At 32.1% G+C, this 19,533-nt stretch overlaps 2 protein-coding genes across 11 annotated transcripts; one reads left to right on the top strand and one right to left on the bottom strand.

The window, feature by feature from the left end:
* Positions 1-546: 546 nt before the first annotated feature.
* On the top strand, positions 547-4,082 carry LOC110692747 (zinc finger protein CONSTANS-like). Its single transcript, XM_021869807.1, has 4 exons — positions 547-1,731; positions 1,831-1,998; positions 2,211-2,339; positions 3,273-4,082. Exons 1-4 carry the CDS (start codon positions 1,042-1,044, stop codon positions 3,378-3,380), a joined length of 1,095 nt encoding a protein of 364 aa, XP_021725499.1. The 5' UTR covers positions 547-1,041; the 3' UTR covers positions 3,381-4,082.
* Positions 4,083-13,142: 9,060 nt separating this feature from the next.
* LOC110692746 (40S ribosomal protein S11-3-like) lies at positions 13,143-16,990 on the bottom strand. 10 transcript variants are annotated; one of them, XM_021869801.1, is made up of 6 exons: positions 16,373-16,981; positions 15,815-16,030; positions 15,203-15,695; positions 14,870-15,092; positions 13,554-14,073; positions 13,143-13,450 (listed from the first exon to the last, which is right to left on the bottom strand). In XM_021869801.1, the coding sequence occupies exons 2-4, from the start codon at positions 15,930-15,932 to the stop codon at positions 15,083-15,085; spliced, it is 621 nt and encodes a 206-aa protein (XP_021725493.1). In that variant the 5' UTR covers positions 15,933-16,030; positions 16,373-16,981; the 3' UTR covers positions 13,143-13,450; positions 13,554-14,073; positions 14,870-15,082. The 10 variants fall into 10 exon arrangements, 9 of the variants coding, with proteins under 9 accessions (XP_021725493.1, XP_021725494.1, XP_021725496.1 ...); XM_021869802.1 differs by having other exon boundaries at positions 15,227-15,695; positions 16,373-16,980; XM_021869804.1 differs by having other exon boundaries at positions 13,554-13,643; positions 16,373-16,947.
* Positions 16,991-19,533: the final 2,543 nt, after the last annotated feature.

Below are 19,533 nucleotides of genomic sequence, written 5' to 3'. Positions count from 1 at the left end.
ACGTCAACATAGATAGATCCTCAACACCCATTAATTACAAAATTGAAAACCATTAAAAACCACCTTAATTTTTCATTGATATTGAGAGTTGGACCACCTTGTCATAGGGTCCAACCCAACCCTCTTTATATTTATGTTCTACGGACAAGTATAGTAAATAGTACTTTCCATAGTCTCAAATAACTCAACAAACAAACATCAACATACATACATAATGGAGCATATTGTTAGTCCAATAGACCAAAAGTGGCCCAAAATATCCCCAACATAAACAAAAACATCTTTTCTAAATTTTTAAGGTTAAATAAGGCTAAGATCTTTCTAGGAATGGAATATAAGAAAAACCTCCCTGAAATGAGATTGATGAGATTTGACTGTGTTTAACCTTGAACCTCCAAACTTAGTTTGACCATTTCAACCCTAAACCTCTTGTTATAAATATTTAATTTCTTCTACCATCATAGATACTAGTTATACCACTATCAAAACTTCAATTCAAATACTACCTCTGTTACAAGTTATGTACAACGATTTGACATATAATAGAGAGGGAAAATGTCTAATCGTTGCACATAACCTGTAACGGAGGTAGTATTATATAAGTAAGTTAGTTGACATCTACATCTGTGCAATAAATTAGGAGTAAGCCAACACAAACAAAACAACTCTTTTAATTAGTTTGTCGTACAAAGTATCGAACCTTGACCTCATCATACATAAATTAGTGGGCATGAGCAACAACTAGATGTAGGAAATACAACCTTTTTGGTTCTTTAAATAGAGAGCATCGAGCCATCAGTGCACTGGTCCAACTATTACCTCCACTTTCAACATAAAAAAAAAAAAAAAAAAAAAAAAAAAAAAAAAAAAAAAAAAAACACACAAACTACACAGCAGCAAGAAGACACACAAATTTAGAGAAAAGAAAGTCAAGTGAAGTTTTGCCTTGTCTTTCTTTTTGTCTTTCTTCTTCAATTCTTCCTTCATTTCATGCCAAATTTCATTTGATCATACAAAAACCCACAAAAAAAAAAACAAAAAATGTCTTCTGATATGTTCATGTTTGATGAACCTTATTACTCTCATTTACCAACAAACATGATTTCTCCTGATGAAATTTCAGGCAATTTCTTCACTGACCAAATTCCAACTCTTTCCGACTCTTCCATTGATAGCATCTTTCATGAATTTTCCGATGATCAAACAAACAATAGCCGCAGTCGCGGCCGTGGCCGCAACAACACCAACTATCAAAACACCACCACAACTACTACTACCACCACCCAAATTTCACCTGATGATGCACAATCTTTTGACCAAATTGCCCATACCCTTTTCACCAATTCACCTCCAAGTCACCAATTAGAAACACTTTCTCTTCAACGACAACAACAAAGTCATTTGGTGGGTAGTTTGGGAAACGTGTTTAGTAGTGAAAATTACTCTGTTGTTTCAGATAGTATAAAATCAGAGGATTTTCAAGTGGGTTTTGACTACCCACCAAATAGTTACAACTCTTATTTTCTTAATAACAATAATTCTAATACTAATGAAAGTAGTAATGAAACTATGCTGAAATTCATGCAAAGAAGCTACAGTAGTAACTCTTTTGATGGGAAACCAAGTTTTTGGTTTCAACCTAAATTCAGTACTCTGTTGGAGGTTCAAAATTTTGCCCCGGAACTCGAAAATGGTCAAATGAGACGTGTCTGTAGCACTGGGGATTTACCAGTTAAGCCTTTTTTGTTTTTCACTCAATTGTATTTTATTTTAAGTAATTTAATTAGAATTATTGTTATTAAAATGCATTATTTTTTATTTTTTTAAAAGGTGGGAGGAAGAGTATGTTCATCAACAGCAAGTCCATTATCAGGAGAAGGAAATTCGACGGAAGAATCAAATTTCAAAGTAGGAAAATATAGTGCGGAAGAAAGAAAAGAAAGGATTGATAGGTACAGAGCTAAACGTACTCAACGCAACTTCAACAAGACTATCAAGGTAGGTACATACCCTTTTAAGGAATCGATATTCTATGTATCGGGATTTAGTTGACACGTTACTAGTTTATGTTACTTGATTCACCAAAACAGGAGGATGACATGATTAAAGATTAATGTTTGTGTTATTTTATTAACAAATTATTACTATTTTTGTTCAATTATAAGTGTAAATTAAAATTAAAATTAGTAATTAATTTTGTTGGGTGGCAGTATGCATGCCGAAAAACGCTAGCCGACAATAGACCAAGAGTACGTGGCAGATTCGCACGCAACGATGAGACTGGAGAGATTCCAAAACCCACCTGTTTTAATCGTTATGAAGATGATGATGATCTCTGGGTAAATTTTCTTTTGCTTTTCTTAATTTAATTCTATTTATTTCTTCATGCATTCAATTATTGGGTTTGGATAATATGAAAAATGATAATAACAAGAATATAAATCAAAATAATTGTACATGGAATATGGAAGTTTTTGATAAGTACTATTATATGTGTATGATTTCTTTTTGCATGTTCCATCTTTATCTTTTTTTTTGTATGCCAATTTGATGAAAACTGAACTATGTATGATTAATTGATTAGGATATCAGTCAAACGAATGCGTCTATACTATGAAACTATGTAGGATTTTTATGCTGTTTTATTCGTTTTCGTGCGTAAAAATTACAAAGAACTATGATGTATTCCGTAATTCTAATTCGAATTAATCCTTGATAACACACTATATGGCATCTATATGCTTTACATGAGTGTGATGGTATTGTACCACGACAATCTAACCTGTTATTTCAAAGTTGGTTATATATGTTTTAGCCTTGTCCCTTTCAGTCAATACACTTTTCATAAGCAGTAATACTACTATTTCCTAGAGAAAAATAACACGACTTATGGGATCCATAATGTTATGAAATACTCTGTCCTATGAGTAAGTCAACTACCACCAAACAAATTTACCAATCCGAGTCAATTACCTTTAAGTTATTGAAGAAGAGACCGAAACTGTTAGACAATTAACATAACTAGCATAATTGCAAACAATCATAGCACGACTTCACGAGTACTCGTATGTAGTACTAGATGCAAAGTAAGCTACCACGCCAAGTTGTTGTCAACATATATAGCTTAAAAAGTTCTTGCATCATTATGCAATGTTTTCCTCAACCGAATATTTACCATATTTAGCATGACAAATTGACAATTGAGTTTAACCTTATGTCCTTATGTAATGTGATTAATAACATTTTTTTTTTAATTTTTGGTAATTTGACAGGTTGATAATTTGCAAGAAGAAGACGAAGAAGGAATATTAGGTAGAGGAGGGGGACGGTTCCTGAACAATTTTGGAGCTACTCATCACTTTCAGTACTGTGGTTATTGATCTTGCTGCTGGAGCACAGAAAATTTTAAGCTAGCTAGCAAAACCCCATTTTTTTTTACTCCGTAATATATAAAAAATGGGGTTTTTTTTTTTATAAATTAAAACAAAAAAGACCCAAAAAAATTGGGTAGTTTTAGGTTGGGACAACTGATGAATTGACCAAATATTAAAGTCCCAAAAATGAAAGGTGTAACAAAAATAAAGAAAGGGGCTTTAAATAATGTTACAGAAAAGTGGGTAGACTAGCTTAATTTTTTCTGAACAAGTTTGTTGGGGATCATATAATATAAAAATGTTATTATTGAAAAAAAAAAAGTGAGAAGAAAAACTGAAACAGCAGTAAATTTTTATCAGGGATACTTAATTTGTTGTTTGACTGCTGAATTTTTTGTGCTCCTTTTAACTAGGGGAAGGTACCCCACTTAGCTTAGGTCACTTACAACTACCTGCTGCAGAAGCATTTGATCCTTCCTCTTTTACCAAAAATTTGTTACCCTTTTGTTGTAATTCTGACCAATTTGTACATAAATAGTGATTTCATTAATAAATATAATTGCTAGTCTAAAATATTTACTCTTGCATATGTTTGTGACTGTTGGGAGTTGGGACTCTTATGTATGTGTACTCTTGTACCTGTAAGTTGTACTCCATTCGCTTCGTGATAACTGATACAGTTTTTATTTTCGCTTATTATCATTATTTGATAATTGACACACTTAAAAATCTCCATATTTTCTCTTTTCTTTCACGTTTATACTTTAGTTTAAGTGAGTTAAAAAAATATCTAACCCTTAACATTAGGAAACAATTTAATTGAATCCATTCATTCAACTTTTTCAACTTTGCGTCAGTTGGAGTATGTCAGTGATTACAAAATGGAGAGAGTACTGCCTTAAATGATTCAATAAAAGAAGAGAAGACACTACCAAGTGTAGAGAGTTCATTTACTCATAGTTGTTACAAATGGTTTTGGAATGAAGTCTCAATTTGAATTACGGTGCGTGGAGAGTTTAGCAAAAGAGGTGTGTAATTATGACATTTCATTTCCTTGTCTTTCTTAGATTTTCGACACCTTTATACTACCTCAACTTTGCATTATTCGCAACATTTGCCAAAAATGGCTGATTTACATTGCTCGCAACAATTTTGTGGGTTCGTGGCTGCTTTGTGAGTTCGTGGTTAGTGGCTTTGTGGGTGGTTTATTCCAGATCTACGTGGGTTGCAGCGGCTCGAGGGCTCATGAGGGTTCTGTGGCTCATGGGTTTGATGTGTTGCTGCGGCTTGTGGGTTCGGTTTGATTTGGTTTGGTTCGATGCTACAGCTAGTTGGTGGTGGGTGGTTTAGTTTAATTTTACTATGCTTAAGATCTTTTGTCTAGGAGTCTGCAAAACTACTCTTTGTTGTGAGTGATGCAAAGCGGAGGTAGTATATTTTATTAGAGAACTAGGTTAAAACCCCTGCGATGCACGATTTATATAAAGTCTATTTTTAATTTGTACATTTTAAAAATAAATCGCTACGGAGTATTATACATGAATATAAATAAGAATTACGTATATTTTTGTTATTTTAATTTTTTTTTATTTAATCAAAATTATGATAAGGTATCTGTTTTACGTTGTCTAATTCATAGTTCAATATAGGAGGTCATTTATTAGTGTGCTATTTATTTAAAATTGTTTCAATTTCCAACGATAAATTGATAGGTTTTAGTTGCAATGTAGAAGCTTTCAATATTTAAATTTCAAAAATGTTAAATGAATAGTTGTAAAAAAAATTATGTGTATATATATATATATATATATATATATATATATATATATATATATATAAAACAATGATATCTTCATTGAAAATTAGATAATACACTCGGGTGCACCCGGGTAAACAAAAAAAAAGGCGGAAAGAACAATGTTTGATAAAGAACATATCTATATTTGACAAAGAACATACCTTTAATATGTTCTTTGAGTGTGATCAGTGTGTTTTTTGAGTATAATTATATGTTCTTTACATTATAACTTATGTTATTTAACATATGTTGATAAACATATATGATTTTTTGGTTTTAATACTACAAAGTTTGTTGTTTAAATTTGGCGTTTATGTTCTTTAAGGTCGTAGCGACACCCAAATTCTATTTTTATTATCATATGTCAAATTTAGATAACTTTTATTATCGTATGTTTTTTGAGTTTGATCAGTGTGTTATTTAGGTATTAATTATATTTACTTTCCTTCCTCAAAAAAAAATTATATGTACTTTCCAATATAAATTATGTTCTTTTAACATGTGTTATTTTGAAATTTGATATTGAAATCTTAAATTATTTTTAATTGAAAATAATATTAGAGTAAAAAAACTAAATTATTATGGGAAGTTGATTTTTTTGGAGAGATAGAAACTATTTTTTGGGGAAATGAAATCTTTGGTAAATATTTTTAAGGAGGTGATCAACATCGGCATGACTCGCAGCCCGACCCGAAATAAGGTGGGTTTGGGCAAGCCTAAAAATGTATTTTTAGTTAAAATCCGAACCGGGCCCGGAAAAAGCCCAAAAACCCGCTACTTTTTCATGGGTTTGGGCACGAGAAATTATGGTATGGCCTGGCCCTACTCGATTTTTTTCACCTCTAATTTTTTCCGTTAATGTATAATTTTTCAGAAAATTTTTATTAAGTTTTTTATCTTATTCTTTTTATTATATCTTTATGTTCTTTGGTAATGCATGTTTTTGTCAAATACAAATATGTTCTTTGTCAAACACATGTATGTTCTTTATGAAACACAGGATGTTCTTTCCGGCTTTTTTTTAATTTATCCGGGTGTACGATGAGCACTGTACACCCGTGTGTATAAACCACGGATTAATCATCATTGCATTTAGGCGGGAAATTTTATTGAGACAGCGACATATGGACAATGGTGACATCAACAACTTCTGTTTTTATTAATAGTTAATAGATAATATTATGTAGTTAGCATTTGGGCACCTAATACTTATTAAATCATCAAAGATATCCTTTACATGTACAAATACACACATAATATATATGTGTATATTTGGGGTCATAAACTCACAATCGAATTGTTCGTGTTTACTTAGCATACAACTACTTATCATTGCAACTGAAAAATCATTGCTCTCCAGCATCTCAGCCTAAAACACTATACATTTAACTAATAGACGAATAAAGATTAGACTAGAGTTTTGAGAGAGCTCATAAAAAATAACGTTAGATGGATTAATATATCAATAATATATGTGTATTAGTAGCACTATATTGACAATCACTAGCAAGATGAGTGTTTTTTCTTTTTAAGAAAGTATTCATACAATGTATATGATTGACTTTGCTATATGCTAAAATAATTCCAAAAGAGGGAAAAAAAATTGGTCCGACACTAAGGAAAGAATGTTACGTATTCAAAGAGTAAACAATAATCTCCAACACAATGGCTGCGATGTTGATGCATTACCTATACCTTCATCTTCCAAGACATCATTACTTTAGGACGTATCTAACTTACTACTTATGCTAATCATTATATAAGATTTTCCACATTGAATTATTTGGTAAAATATGGTACTATATTGCTTTAATTTTGCATTAAGATATACTAATTAAATAAAATGTACCAGCCGCCTTGTTGCCAAACGACATAATGATCCAAGTAATATTGTGATTGTTTGTTTGCTGGACTCTTTTTGGGGCGCGTTTGACAATTGTAATTAGTCATAATCTTAGTAATTTTTGTGTAGTATAATATATTGAATAAAACTATAGTTAAAATTTCTAAATGATTTGTATGTAATGTCATAATCTTCAATTTTTTCTGAAATGAAGGTACTCTGTAATATTATATGGAGTATCTTTTTTTACTCAATACGTGATTATTTTGACTTTTTATAGTTTATATTTTTAAAGTTGACCATTAGTATTAACAGATATAAAGAAAATTGATAATAAGAATATATATTGAGTTTTTTCTAAAAAAAATAAAATATATATATATATATATATATATATATATATATATATATATATTGAGATCAAAATTAAATATTTTAATACTTGTAATATATTAAGTTCAATCGAACATTTGTCACTAATGTGTGATTTTATCGTTTTTATTTTTCTAAATTACAAAAATATAATTATATATACTCCATATTTAAGATTATCGTTCAATCTTGTCTATAAAAAAAATAATAAATAAAAAAAAATAAAGATTGTTGTTCAATCTTCATTTCCTAGATCATAACGGTCTTATTTTTGGCTTAAATCAAATTCAATAAAAAAAAAAGTAGTTACCAAATATTTGAATTCAATTAAAAAGGTAAATCCATTTGCCAAATGACCACTTTTATGGTTTTGAGAGCAACTTCCTTAAGATTTCAACTAAGCTATGAAAAAGGTCTAATTGACTAGTAGTACTGCTGTCGGATTACCCCAAGGCCAATGATAATTGGGTAGAAAACTTTAGACATCTTCATTAATCAAGAAAGATCAAAAGAATATCAAAAGTAAAGTACTCACATTTTGTTCCTTCAATAACAACCTTTTATACCTTTTTTTTTTTTTTTTTTTTTGCAATAACCTTTTATACACATTTGCGTAGCTTCGTTTAGTCATTGTAACTTTTGATTTAACATAATAGAGCTGTTAAACAAGTGACAATGTGACATAATAGGTATATACTTCATAATATATGAGTATATAACTATCAACCATGCGTCATTTTATATAGTACTATTAAAGGACAATAGGACATTGATATAGACGACTGATTTTGATTTAAGGTCTTGATTTGATGAGTATCATCTTCAAGACTTAACCAATTAACTTAACTTAAAACATATAAATAATTTTCAATTTAGTATTTGATTCAAAACATACAAGTAGTTTTATGAACTATATAATTTCCAATTTAAAATTACACGACTATACTTTATAAGCTTGGTCTAAGGTGGTTACGACATTTTTGTTCTTACTTATAGCGTTAAGGTCACAAATTCAAATCCTATATACAAACTTATTCATTCCTTAATCCTTATAGTATGTTTGTGGTCACTGGGCAGGGTTTATTTCTTTTTGTATGAAGGTTGTTAATATAATAATGTTATTGGAGACTATCTAACCAGTACCTCAGCCGAGCACATTTAACATAAAAAGTATCTTAGCATTTATCAGCCCCCTAAAGGAAAAAAGGATCTTGTTGATATGAGTATTATATTAAGGCCCTGTACTGATATAATTATTTTCAATTAAGTTCAGCTCTAATAAGTTCAATTCAGTTCAGTTCAGCTTCTAATTTCCTTCTCTTATAAAATATTCAGTTCCACTACAAGAAAATAACCTTTTTGTAGCGATTATTTTAACCATTAGTATCGATTGTAATTGCAAAAAAAAAAAACATGCGTATGTTCTTTACAAGATTCGAACATGCAACCTCAAACTCTTATAATTAAATGTTTCACCAATAAGCTATGATACATTTTATGTATTCTTTGTCAAACAATATTTATATATCTAGTGTTGAAAAGGCTTTTCGTATCAATTTTTAGGATTTAGTGGCGATTGTAAACGATAAGATTTCTCAAAATTATATAAATGTGTAAAAAATAGTGTGGATATATATGTATTATTATGTTTTCCGTATCGATTTTATATGGGAAAACCATGACGATTGTAAAATGATACGACTTCCTTAATTATTTCACAAACATACTTGTATATTGTAGCGAATGTACAATCGCTACGAAAAGATATTTTTCTTGTAGTGTTCAGTTCAGCTCTAATCAGTTCAGTTCACCTCTAATAAGTTCAATTCATTTCAGATCAATTCAGTTCAATTCAGTTCAGTTCAGCTCAGTTCAATCAATAAGAACATACCCTGTTCATCTAAACCAATTTGAGAGGTATTACACAGAATATATTCATTATCTATAGTGCTCAACAAGATTCAAAGCTGAGGGTATTTTAAACAACCATAGTCCTTGTACAAGCCAAGAGAAAGCATATTAGAATAATTGTCCTTCTTTTCAGAGAAAAAAATAAAATAATAATAAATAAAAAAAAATCTTGAGAAGCTACCTCTGTTCCTAAAAAATCTTTCTATTTATTTTGCATATAATATCCTGTTCATATAGTGACTATTAAATTTGTGATATTGGCCAGATCACATACAAGTAATAAAACCGTCATTATATTAAGAGAGAGTCTACTTTTTTTTAAGATGAAATGAGGGTTTATCCCAAAATTAATTGGTAATTAGCCTTAATTTTGTAAAATTTATTTCTTATTTAACATCAGAGTATCAGACACTCATCACATACGTTCCATATATGGGAGTTATACTTTAACATTACTATTGATATACATCGTATGATATTATAATAAAAGTTAATCTTAAAGTTTGACCATATAAATAAGAAGATAGAGAAAGAATGAATATAGTAATTGTACAATATCGTCAATATGCATCTAGTCTCTAGAGTATAATAACAACTCATGAAATATAGTTGAGAAGAAACTTAATTCTATTAGCATAATTTCCTTAGATTCCACCCACTCGTTTACTATACTTGTATTATTAATTTATTTTGAATTAGTGAAATACGTACTGTAGACTAGTGAATGTAAACTCATCAGTCACCATGCATGGCAATTTTTAACCAGCATATATATGCACGATTTCATGCTCAATGGTGGATTCAAATAATTAAATAATTAATTATGTGAGGATTTATTAGAGTTATGGTAATTAATAAGCTAAGAAGGATATTTGTTAATATTAACTCTTATAAGTTGAGTAAATTTTCCCAAATTTTTAGTTGAACTACTATTGTCAATGTGCCTCCACCAAGGGGGCAAGGGCCATGCTCTAACTATTAAAATAATAGTGTTTAGAAATAATCAATTTAAATTAAAAAAAAAAAAAAGATTAATACAACTTATTGTAGCCATATATGTGATATATTTGCAATCTGACCATATATATAACTATGTAATCATAAACATTTGAGTAATCTGACCACAATCATGTTGTTTTGAGCAAATTTTTGATAATATTTTGCTAATCGAGTAAAGTTAAGATTATATTTTACCAATCTTCTTTTAATAAGACCTTTGAAAATCAGAACTTATCATCAATTGACAAGCAAGTATTGTGATATCAAAAAAAATTTCAATAACTTCTTGCTTACTTAGTACAATTTTCTTTTAGATACAACATAATTTATGTTTGTGTACATATATACAGTAATTGTTTATAAAAAAATAAAGAGAGAGAGGATGAATATTAGAATATAGTCAGCGAAAATGATGTTTTATTCCTTTTCTCTATTATTTGTTGTGGGGTGAGAAAATGATATTTTGATTTAGGTTGAAATAGGAGAGGAATTTTAAGCTTTCCAAATTTGGATTTTCCACCTCCAAATTGGGTTGCAAATCGCTTAGAATAACGACCAAAAGCACTGTATTGTTTTCTATTCTAGTACAGTAAAGCTTAAGCTTCTGTCATCTTTTTCATCAAAAAAGAAACCCTCTGTCATCTTGCTCCTCTTTTGCAGAAGATTGCTTTTTAAGATACTCCTACTCAATATTATTAATCTGTTTAATACTTTTAGTAATCAAATATTAATCATTACTTATATTTTTTTTTTAGGGAAAAATATTAATCATTACTTATATAAATCAATCCCAAGTCTTTTTTTTTTTTTAGGGAGTACATACAGGTATGTGCTACGTATATATAAAATGAATTTACAATAATAGATTGTAAGACATAGTCATATTAAAAGTTATTCTTTCATGAAAGCCAGGTTTAAAGAATCACCCTTTAAAATTAAAAAAAGTCCAACTTTTATTACTTCGACTTAATGCAAGATCAAGTCTTTAATCATAGTAATATCTCATATTTTTAAACGGTTTGATTGGGTAGGACTACTCCCTGTAGGAGTAATTTGGGGTTAGCATTATTATTCGAACTAACAATATAATATATCTATTCTCTTTCTTATATATCGAGCGTAGCATATAATTATGCTTCAAAAAACCAGTAAAATAAGTTAATGTTATTTATAGTCAGCTCAACCATACAAATGTATTTTATTTTATTTTTTTTACAACGACAAATGAAGTTTAAGTCCAACCTATATCATGTAAAAATAAAAGTCATATCAGTAGTACTGTAGTATTACAATTCAATCGTAATTTTAATATTACACGTTTCCCCATATATACTTCGTACTCTTTCTATTTCTCGATTTCATCATCATATGGGTCATGTTTTACCTCTCAATCTATTACATGGATTCCTTAAAATATGTATACTTGTATAGGGTACATATGTTAAGGGCTTGTTATTTTGATCTTGTAGAAGCTCATATTTTAGCAGGTATTAGTAAAACAGGCCATATAAATCAGCAAAGCATAATTACATAATAGCTCAAAAGAATAGGACCTAACTGTATCTAGATTGAGGCAAATTTGACCAAAAAAAAAAAAACTCAATTATTGAGTCGTGTTAATTTCATAAATGTGGCATGCAATTGAATATTTGATCTTTCCCCGAGCAAATGTAGTAGCCTAGCTAGCTATTACTGCCACTTAATTAGCAAGTAGACTATACTTGACCAATCCCTTTCTTGCCACTTTTAAACCTTCAAGTGGTACAAGTTCGAAAAAAGTAATGGTGGTTTATTTAAAAACCTTTAATGAATTACGCAATTAAATTTTGCCATTTAAACACATGAAATAGCTAGTGGGAATGTAGGTTACAAATGTGCAAAGTTAGGCTATATAATTACGGAGTACTAGCTAGGGAGTAATAATGGACGTAAGAACTAGCCAGGTAGTAGTTTAATTGCATAATGTTCTTTATATAATTAAGGTGGGATCCTAAATTATGAGCTTGCCCTAGTTACTCTCAATGAAAATTAACAATTTTTGTTTATCATGTATAGAGGTGATGAGGTGATAAAAAATCGGGCCGGGATGGGCCTTAACACAATTTATTTTGCCAAACCCGTAAAAAAGTAGTGGGCTTGTTGGGCCAAAACGGGCTTTTTTGGGCCGAGTTTGGACTTTTTAACTAAAAATGCGTTTTTATGCTTGCCCAAACCCACCCTATTTTCGGGTCGGATCGGGTCGGGCTAGCGGGCTGGGTCAATGTTGATCACCTCTAAGTCATATACTTCGCATTTTTGTAAATAAATCAACAACTTTATCCAATCTCAACTATAGAGCTCACCTTTTAAACACTAGTAGAAAAAGGTTCATTTGCGTCGCTCATTTATAGTGTATTTGCGTCGCTTCTATGAGCGACGCAACTGCTCGCGACGCAAATAAAAGTCATTTGCGTCGCTCCTTTATAAAAGAGCGACGCAAATGACTCTTATTTGAGTCACTCCTTTATAAAGGAGCGACACAAATGACTCTTCTAATAAACTTCTTGTTTGTTATTTGCGTCACTCCTTAATAAAAGAGCGACGCAAATGACTCTTCAGATAAACTTCTTGTTTGTTATTTGCGTCACTTGTTTATATAGGAGTGACGCAAATAACTGTCTAGACAATACAAAATTGCTTTATTTGCGTCACTTGTTTGTTTAATGAGCGACGCAAATGAGGTTAATTTTTGTGTTTTTTAATTATAATAATTGCCTTGTATATGTTTGTAGTACATGTTTTCCTTGCTAGTGGTATAAAGTTATATGCTAACGCTAATATAATTGAAAGGGAGTCATTGCAACTATATTGCCAAAACTTGCGGGAGGTCCTAAGACAAAACATTTGATACCATAAAGATGTTTGTACTACAATTTCCCAATATGATTTTAACAAAAGAAACATAGTATTTAGTAATCATGAAAATGCTTCAAGTATCAAAATTCAAGGGTCTGCAAACAATACTAATTTCCAAGCCCTGTGATAGATCTTAGCTACATCACAATATCTATCCAAAAAACACCTTAAATTCCGGCAAAAGCCTTCTTTCCACCAGCAGCAGCTCCAGCTGGAATCACCTTCAACACATTGAACCTCACTGTCTTTGAGATAGGCCTGGATAATTATCAGGGAAATATGATCAAGTTAAACACTGAGATCTGTTAGAAATATACACAAATAACACAATATCAACCAAAGTGCTCCAAGAGCAACTGACCTGCATTGACCAATGATAACGTGGTCTCCTTCCTTGACACGGAAACAGGGTGACACATGTGCAGGGATGTTTGAATGCCTCTTCTTGTACCTGCAAGCAACATAACAACAAACAAAATAATAAGAATACCGAACAATCACATATAACACAACAGCACTTGGGAAAACAAAATAGCTAATACTTGCCTTTGGTACTTCTTGATGTAATGAAGGTAGTTACGGCGAACAATAATACTTGCCCTAGTCTCAACTCTCAAGTACTTATTAGATTTACCCATAAATTTGCAAGAAAGTGGTTGTTTCCTTTAAATCATACTTTAAAAGAGCTTGATATTCGATCAACAATAAAAAAGATCAAGAGCTTGCTCTGCTATCAATTAGTTAAAGAGCTTGTTGTGCTATCCACAATGAAAAAGTGAAAAACTAGTACAAATCCGGAACTGAGTTGAATCTAAGTTGCTTCTCCATAAATTTTACCCTCTCTAAAGTGCATCCATTGGCATCCTTCTTTTCTCCTCAAACTAGAACATTATCCCATGTATAAATCAAACTATAAATTCTTCCCAAAGGTCAAGATACTTAGTTCAGGTAACATAGCATTAACAAAGTACAATCACACTTATTTATAAAAAAAAAAAAGGTACAATCACATTGAAGAGACCATTTAAGAATCAACGTGATCACGTCACATAGTAGCAAGATATTGATGCCCAGCTCCACCTAAAAGCATTGGGTGATAAATAGCTTTACATTGAATCAACAGCAGCAAATATGTGTCGCATCAGGGATCATGTCTTTGATTGAATTTAGAACGATTAAGAAAATATATAAGATCAAGAAGGAAGTAACAAATCTCAAATTTCTATAAATAGCCAAAACCAAAACCCAAAAAGTAGTCCTCTGTCAAGACAAATGTCAAACAACCACTAAATCTGATTACTGATTACAAGAGATCACTATAACACAAGCATATCAAAATGGCTAGTTTGCCCATACTTGACACAACAATGCTCAAGTATCAATCAGTCAACCATGTCATAAAGAACCAAGACTATCAATTCTAATACAGAGCTTTAATGGCTAAAGCTAAAATAAAGGCCCCTGTGTTGAAATGGATTCTAGTACAGCCTCTGCCAAGTTTTTGTTCTCTATCACAGCACTTCCAACAATTGGAATGCTATCATGCTTGGAAAATCCTATCTGTTTAACACATGAAATTCAAGATACACACCAAATTGAGTTCTAACTTCTTAGACTAAAACATCCACATTGCATGAACTTAAATTAATTTTATTGAACATAATATATGTTACTAACCGTTGGTGATCCCAGAGTGATTGTGTAAACAAAATAGAATGCCCTTGTGGAAACTTCTTGTCCTTAAAGATGTCAAGGAATTTTTCAACCGCCTTTGCTTCTTCATCGGTGTAGATTCCGATGGCCTTCCAGAATGCAATGCAATTTTCTGTCAGTTTATTTGAATACCGTTGTCCTGTTAATGGGACGATCATGGTAACCTGTGTAAATTTTTCAAATGGACCTACAAATTGTTTGCAAGCATCAAGTTAACAACTACATTTGACAGTAAGACGCTATTAAACTGTTGCAGCAACTGCAATGGGGCTCCTAACAAAGTGATTTCCATCTGACCATATCAACTCTCCGAAAACGTACCCTGCTGGCAAGCCACCAGCTTGAGCTTTGAGGGTCACCTTATAACTCTTCTCTTCTCCAGCTTTCGTGAACTGCAAAGACTTCGGTTCCACAGTGACCTCAACGCCGTTTGGTTGGGTCACACGAGCTTCATAAGTCGAGGCCTCTGCCACATTCTTAACTGTTCGAGTGACAGTGACTGAGCCAGATAGTTTAGGCATTGTGATTGAAGGGTAGTTGAAGTTCAATAGGCCACTACTTTTAGTGTTTGATGCTTGCCATTTGTAGGAAGGATCAAAGGACTGGAGCATGGTTTTGTTATAGCCAAGAGAGCAAAGGAACTCTAAATAATCGCGTGTGGTTAAGTCATAGACTAGCCCTGGATCCATGGCACTGTTTGGTCTAACATGTCCTGCTCCATAGGCGAATGGATCGGCTGTTGTGAAATATGCATCCAGCATTGGCTTCTCTGTGTTATATTTGACTGTAGCTGCCACAAAATAAAATGTAAAATGTCATATATTATCTAGATTTTGTCCAGAAATGTTTCATATGCTCATGACTTCAATCCAAATAATAAGTAGATCAGAAAAAGAGTTGCAGGGTTACCGGTAGTCATTATAGCAGATCTTATTGCGGCAGGGCTCCATGTAGGGTACAGAGTCTTGAGAAGGCCAGCAAACCCAGATATATGAGGGCAAGACATAGAAGTACCCGAGTCTAACATAAAGGAAACTCTACGCTTATGGGATAAGGTTCCTCTGTTGGACTTACAGCTCCAAAGTATGCAGCTAAGACATTCACTCCTGGTGCCGTGATATCAGGCTGCAGAGCACAAGAACTCGTCATTGTTACTTTGTTAGACATTAATACTCGAGTCCAAGTTAACATTCTCAATACTTTTTGACATTTTCATTGACATTTTCAACACATTTTCAGAGAACAAAACTGCAAACCATTTTCAGAAATTATAAATTGCATTTTAAACTAAATGAATGAGCCATTCCCTCAAACCATATTCTGAGTTCTATAGCAATTATGACTTCAATTTCATGAAATGTTTACGCATTACAGAAACACAAATCAAAAATAAAAAAACCCTAGAACAGAACTAATGAATTGGACAAAAAAAAAATATACAACTTCACTAAATACAAGAAATCTTACCTTAGGTGAAATAAACTCAACAAATTCAACAATGTCAAACTGCTACACTAATCAAACTTCAATTATTGTTGCTGTAATTTGCTAGAACTTCCCCGGTGTTTTTGGGGGCGAAATTAATCGATTTTTCCAATCGAAACTTTCAGTCATTGCTCGAATATGAGGCCAGGATTTTTAATTGAATTTTTTGGGGTTTCTAGGGTTCGAATTCCTATGGTTTTGAGTAGATTTTTTGCTCAAAATGGGGGAATTTTTGTGGGAAATGCTCAATTTTTCTGGGGTTTATGGGTTCGGATTTCTTAGGGTTTTTGGTCCAAATTTTTGCTCGAAATTGCTCAAATTTGCTGCCGATTATAAGCCTTCAACTTGATTGCGATTTTGAATGTTGAATTTGCTGAGGAATCGGTGTTTTTTTGGCCGAATTTGTTGGATTTAAGGGTCGAATTTGTGGGTGTTTTGGCTGTAGAAATTCACTGGAGTTGCAACTTGTTTTTTCTTTTTGTTTAGTGGAAGGTAGGCGTGAAAAACTAAGGTCAAAATTATGAAATAACCTAAATGCAAAAGATACATTTGCGTCCCTTCATTATTAAAATGCGACGCAAATAACAAAAACATAATGTTGTATATTAGTCATTTGCGTCGCTCATTTATTAAAAGAGTGACGCAATTTATTCACTCACTCATTTGCGTCACTTGTCAATAAATGAGTGACGCAAATAAGATTATTATATGCATCGCTTCAATAAATAAGAGCGACGCAAATAATAAAAATCTGCGATACAACAGTTATTTGCGTCGCTTCTTGATAAATATGCGACGCAAATAACATTTCAGGATGGTAAAATTTAACATTTGCTTCGTTCTTTCTAATGAGTGACGCAAATATGGCGATGCAAATGTACGTTTTTCTACTAGTGAAAAAAAAAATTGGTTTATTATTTATTTACGAAAATGCCATGGATAAACAATTACTGTTAAAATGACAAAATTAATTTAGAGTTTTTTTTTTGAACAGAATTTAGAGTATGTTTTTACCACCATTCTTCCTTGAAAATATAGAACTAGCTAGGTATTTTATTTGCTTCTTATTACTTGCACTACTTCTATTTTTATATTTGTCAATATATTGTTTCAATTATTACATTTTTTTTAATAAGTAAAAATATAAAAATGTGATAATATGAAAGTATAAATCGAGAAAAATCTAACAAGATCTCACATGGCAATGTTCACTACAAGAATCAGGTCAAATAACGACGGACCAGTTCCGACGGACCTGAAAATCCGTCGGAAAAATCGATATTTTCCGACGGATTTAATTTCCGTCGGACAATTCCGACGAATTAAAAAACTCCGTCGGAAATTTCCGACGGAAAATAAATCCGTCGGAATAATTGGACATTCCGACAGAATATTCCGTCGGAGAAGGTAATTTCCGACGGAACAATATTCCGTTGGAAATTTCCGACGGAAAAACTATAAAAAAAAAGGGGAAAAAAATATTTGTGTGGTATTTAACCTCTAACCCTAATCCTCCTAGCCGCCCCTTTTTTTTCCCTCACTTCTCTTTCCTCTTCTTTCTCTCTCCTTAATCCCCCTCCTTTCCTTTCTTCTCTTTCTCTCTCCTCATCCCCTTCGTCCGCCCTTCTCTCGTCCTCTTTCCTCTCTTTCTCTCTCATTCCTCCTCCTTTCATCTCCTCTTTCACCCCCTACCACCACCAACAACAACAATACCATAAAGATCAAGAAACAACAACGAAGACGACTACAACAACACCGAAGACGACTACAAAAACAACGACGACCACAACAAGAACGGCGACCACGTACATGCGCATAATTTAGTTAATTTTTTATGAAATTGTAATGTTAATTTATAAATTTTATTAGATGATTGTATAATTATATATTTCCTTTAATTTTTGTGGTTTAATTAACGTTTTTTTTTTAATTTTCTTTATGAAATTCTTGTTAAATATGTAGATCTATTGGTTTATTTGTGTGGTGTTTTTTCGATTTTTTTGTCTCAATTTTCGTATTTTTGGGTTGATTTCGATTATTGGGGTTATTTTTAGTTTTTTTTTTTTTTGCTAATTTTTGTGTTTTTTGGGGTTTATTTTTGGTGTGGTGGTGTTAAAAGGTGGGAAGGGGCTAGGGTGGGTGTCGGTGGCGGTGTTTGAAGGTGGATTTGGTGTCGATGGTGGTGTTTAATGGTGGGATAGGGGCTGCGGTGGGTGGTGCTTAGGTTGGGGGGGGTTTAGTTTGGGTGGGCTGTTGAAGTTCGGGTTGGGTGGTAGATCTGGTGGTTGTGGGTGGGGTGGTAGATTTGGGGTTTGTGGGTGGGGTGGTAAATCTGGTGGTTATGGGTGGTGGGGTGGTTCTGGAATTCCGTTATGAGTTAGGGGTTGGGATTTTGTGTTTTTTGGTGGTAAGAGGTGGTGATACGCGGTGATACGCCGTGCCGTAGTGGCGCGGCGTATTTTTTTAAAATTTCAAAAAAGCAATTTTCGACGGAAATTCTGTCGGAAATTTCCGACGGATTATTCCAGTACCTGAAAATATTTTTCCGTCGGAATAGTGTTTCCGACGGAATTTTCATCGGAAAAGTTCATTTTTCCTACAACTAATTTTCCGACAACCTCTTCCGACGGAAACCCTATTTCCGACAGATTTCAGGGTGTTTCCGACGGAATTTTTCCGTCGGAATTTAGCCTATTTCTAGTAGTGATTTTTCCTTAACTTGTGAGTTGCAATGTGAGTTGTAAAGAAAGTTTTCTTCAACCTATGACCAATTTAAAAAGATTTATTTATTAGGGAGTAATTTGTAACTTTTTGTCATATGACCTAGAGTCTAGAGAAGACATTTAGTGTGCTATTTATACTATTTGCTTCCTTATAAACATGATGATCGAGATTGAACCTTATTGAAAGCAATCAGTCAATCACCTGTTAGTAGTTATATCTTCAATTTATAAGCTTTTTATTTCTCTATTCATACTCTATAATCTATATAAAGTAATTTCTAAGGCCAAGCCGGTTAACCGGATAATAATTATTTTACCTATTTATTTCATTTAATTTAATTCTATTCTTTTTATTTAAAAATAGACTAAATGCATTATAATCGATACTCCATATTTATAATAATAATCATAGTGTATTGA

The sequence above is a fragment of the Chenopodium quinoa genome, unplaced genomic scaffold (assembly GCF_001683475.1).
Source record: "Chenopodium quinoa cultivar QQ74 unplaced genomic scaffold, ASM168347v1, whole genome shotgun sequence".
Classification (NCBI taxonomy): Eukaryota; Viridiplantae; Streptophyta; class Magnoliopsida; order Caryophyllales; family Amaranthaceae; genus Chenopodium; species Chenopodium quinoa.
The sequence above is the reverse complement of the archived record's forward strand: the minus strand, read 5'-3'. Positions and strand labels throughout refer to the sequence as shown.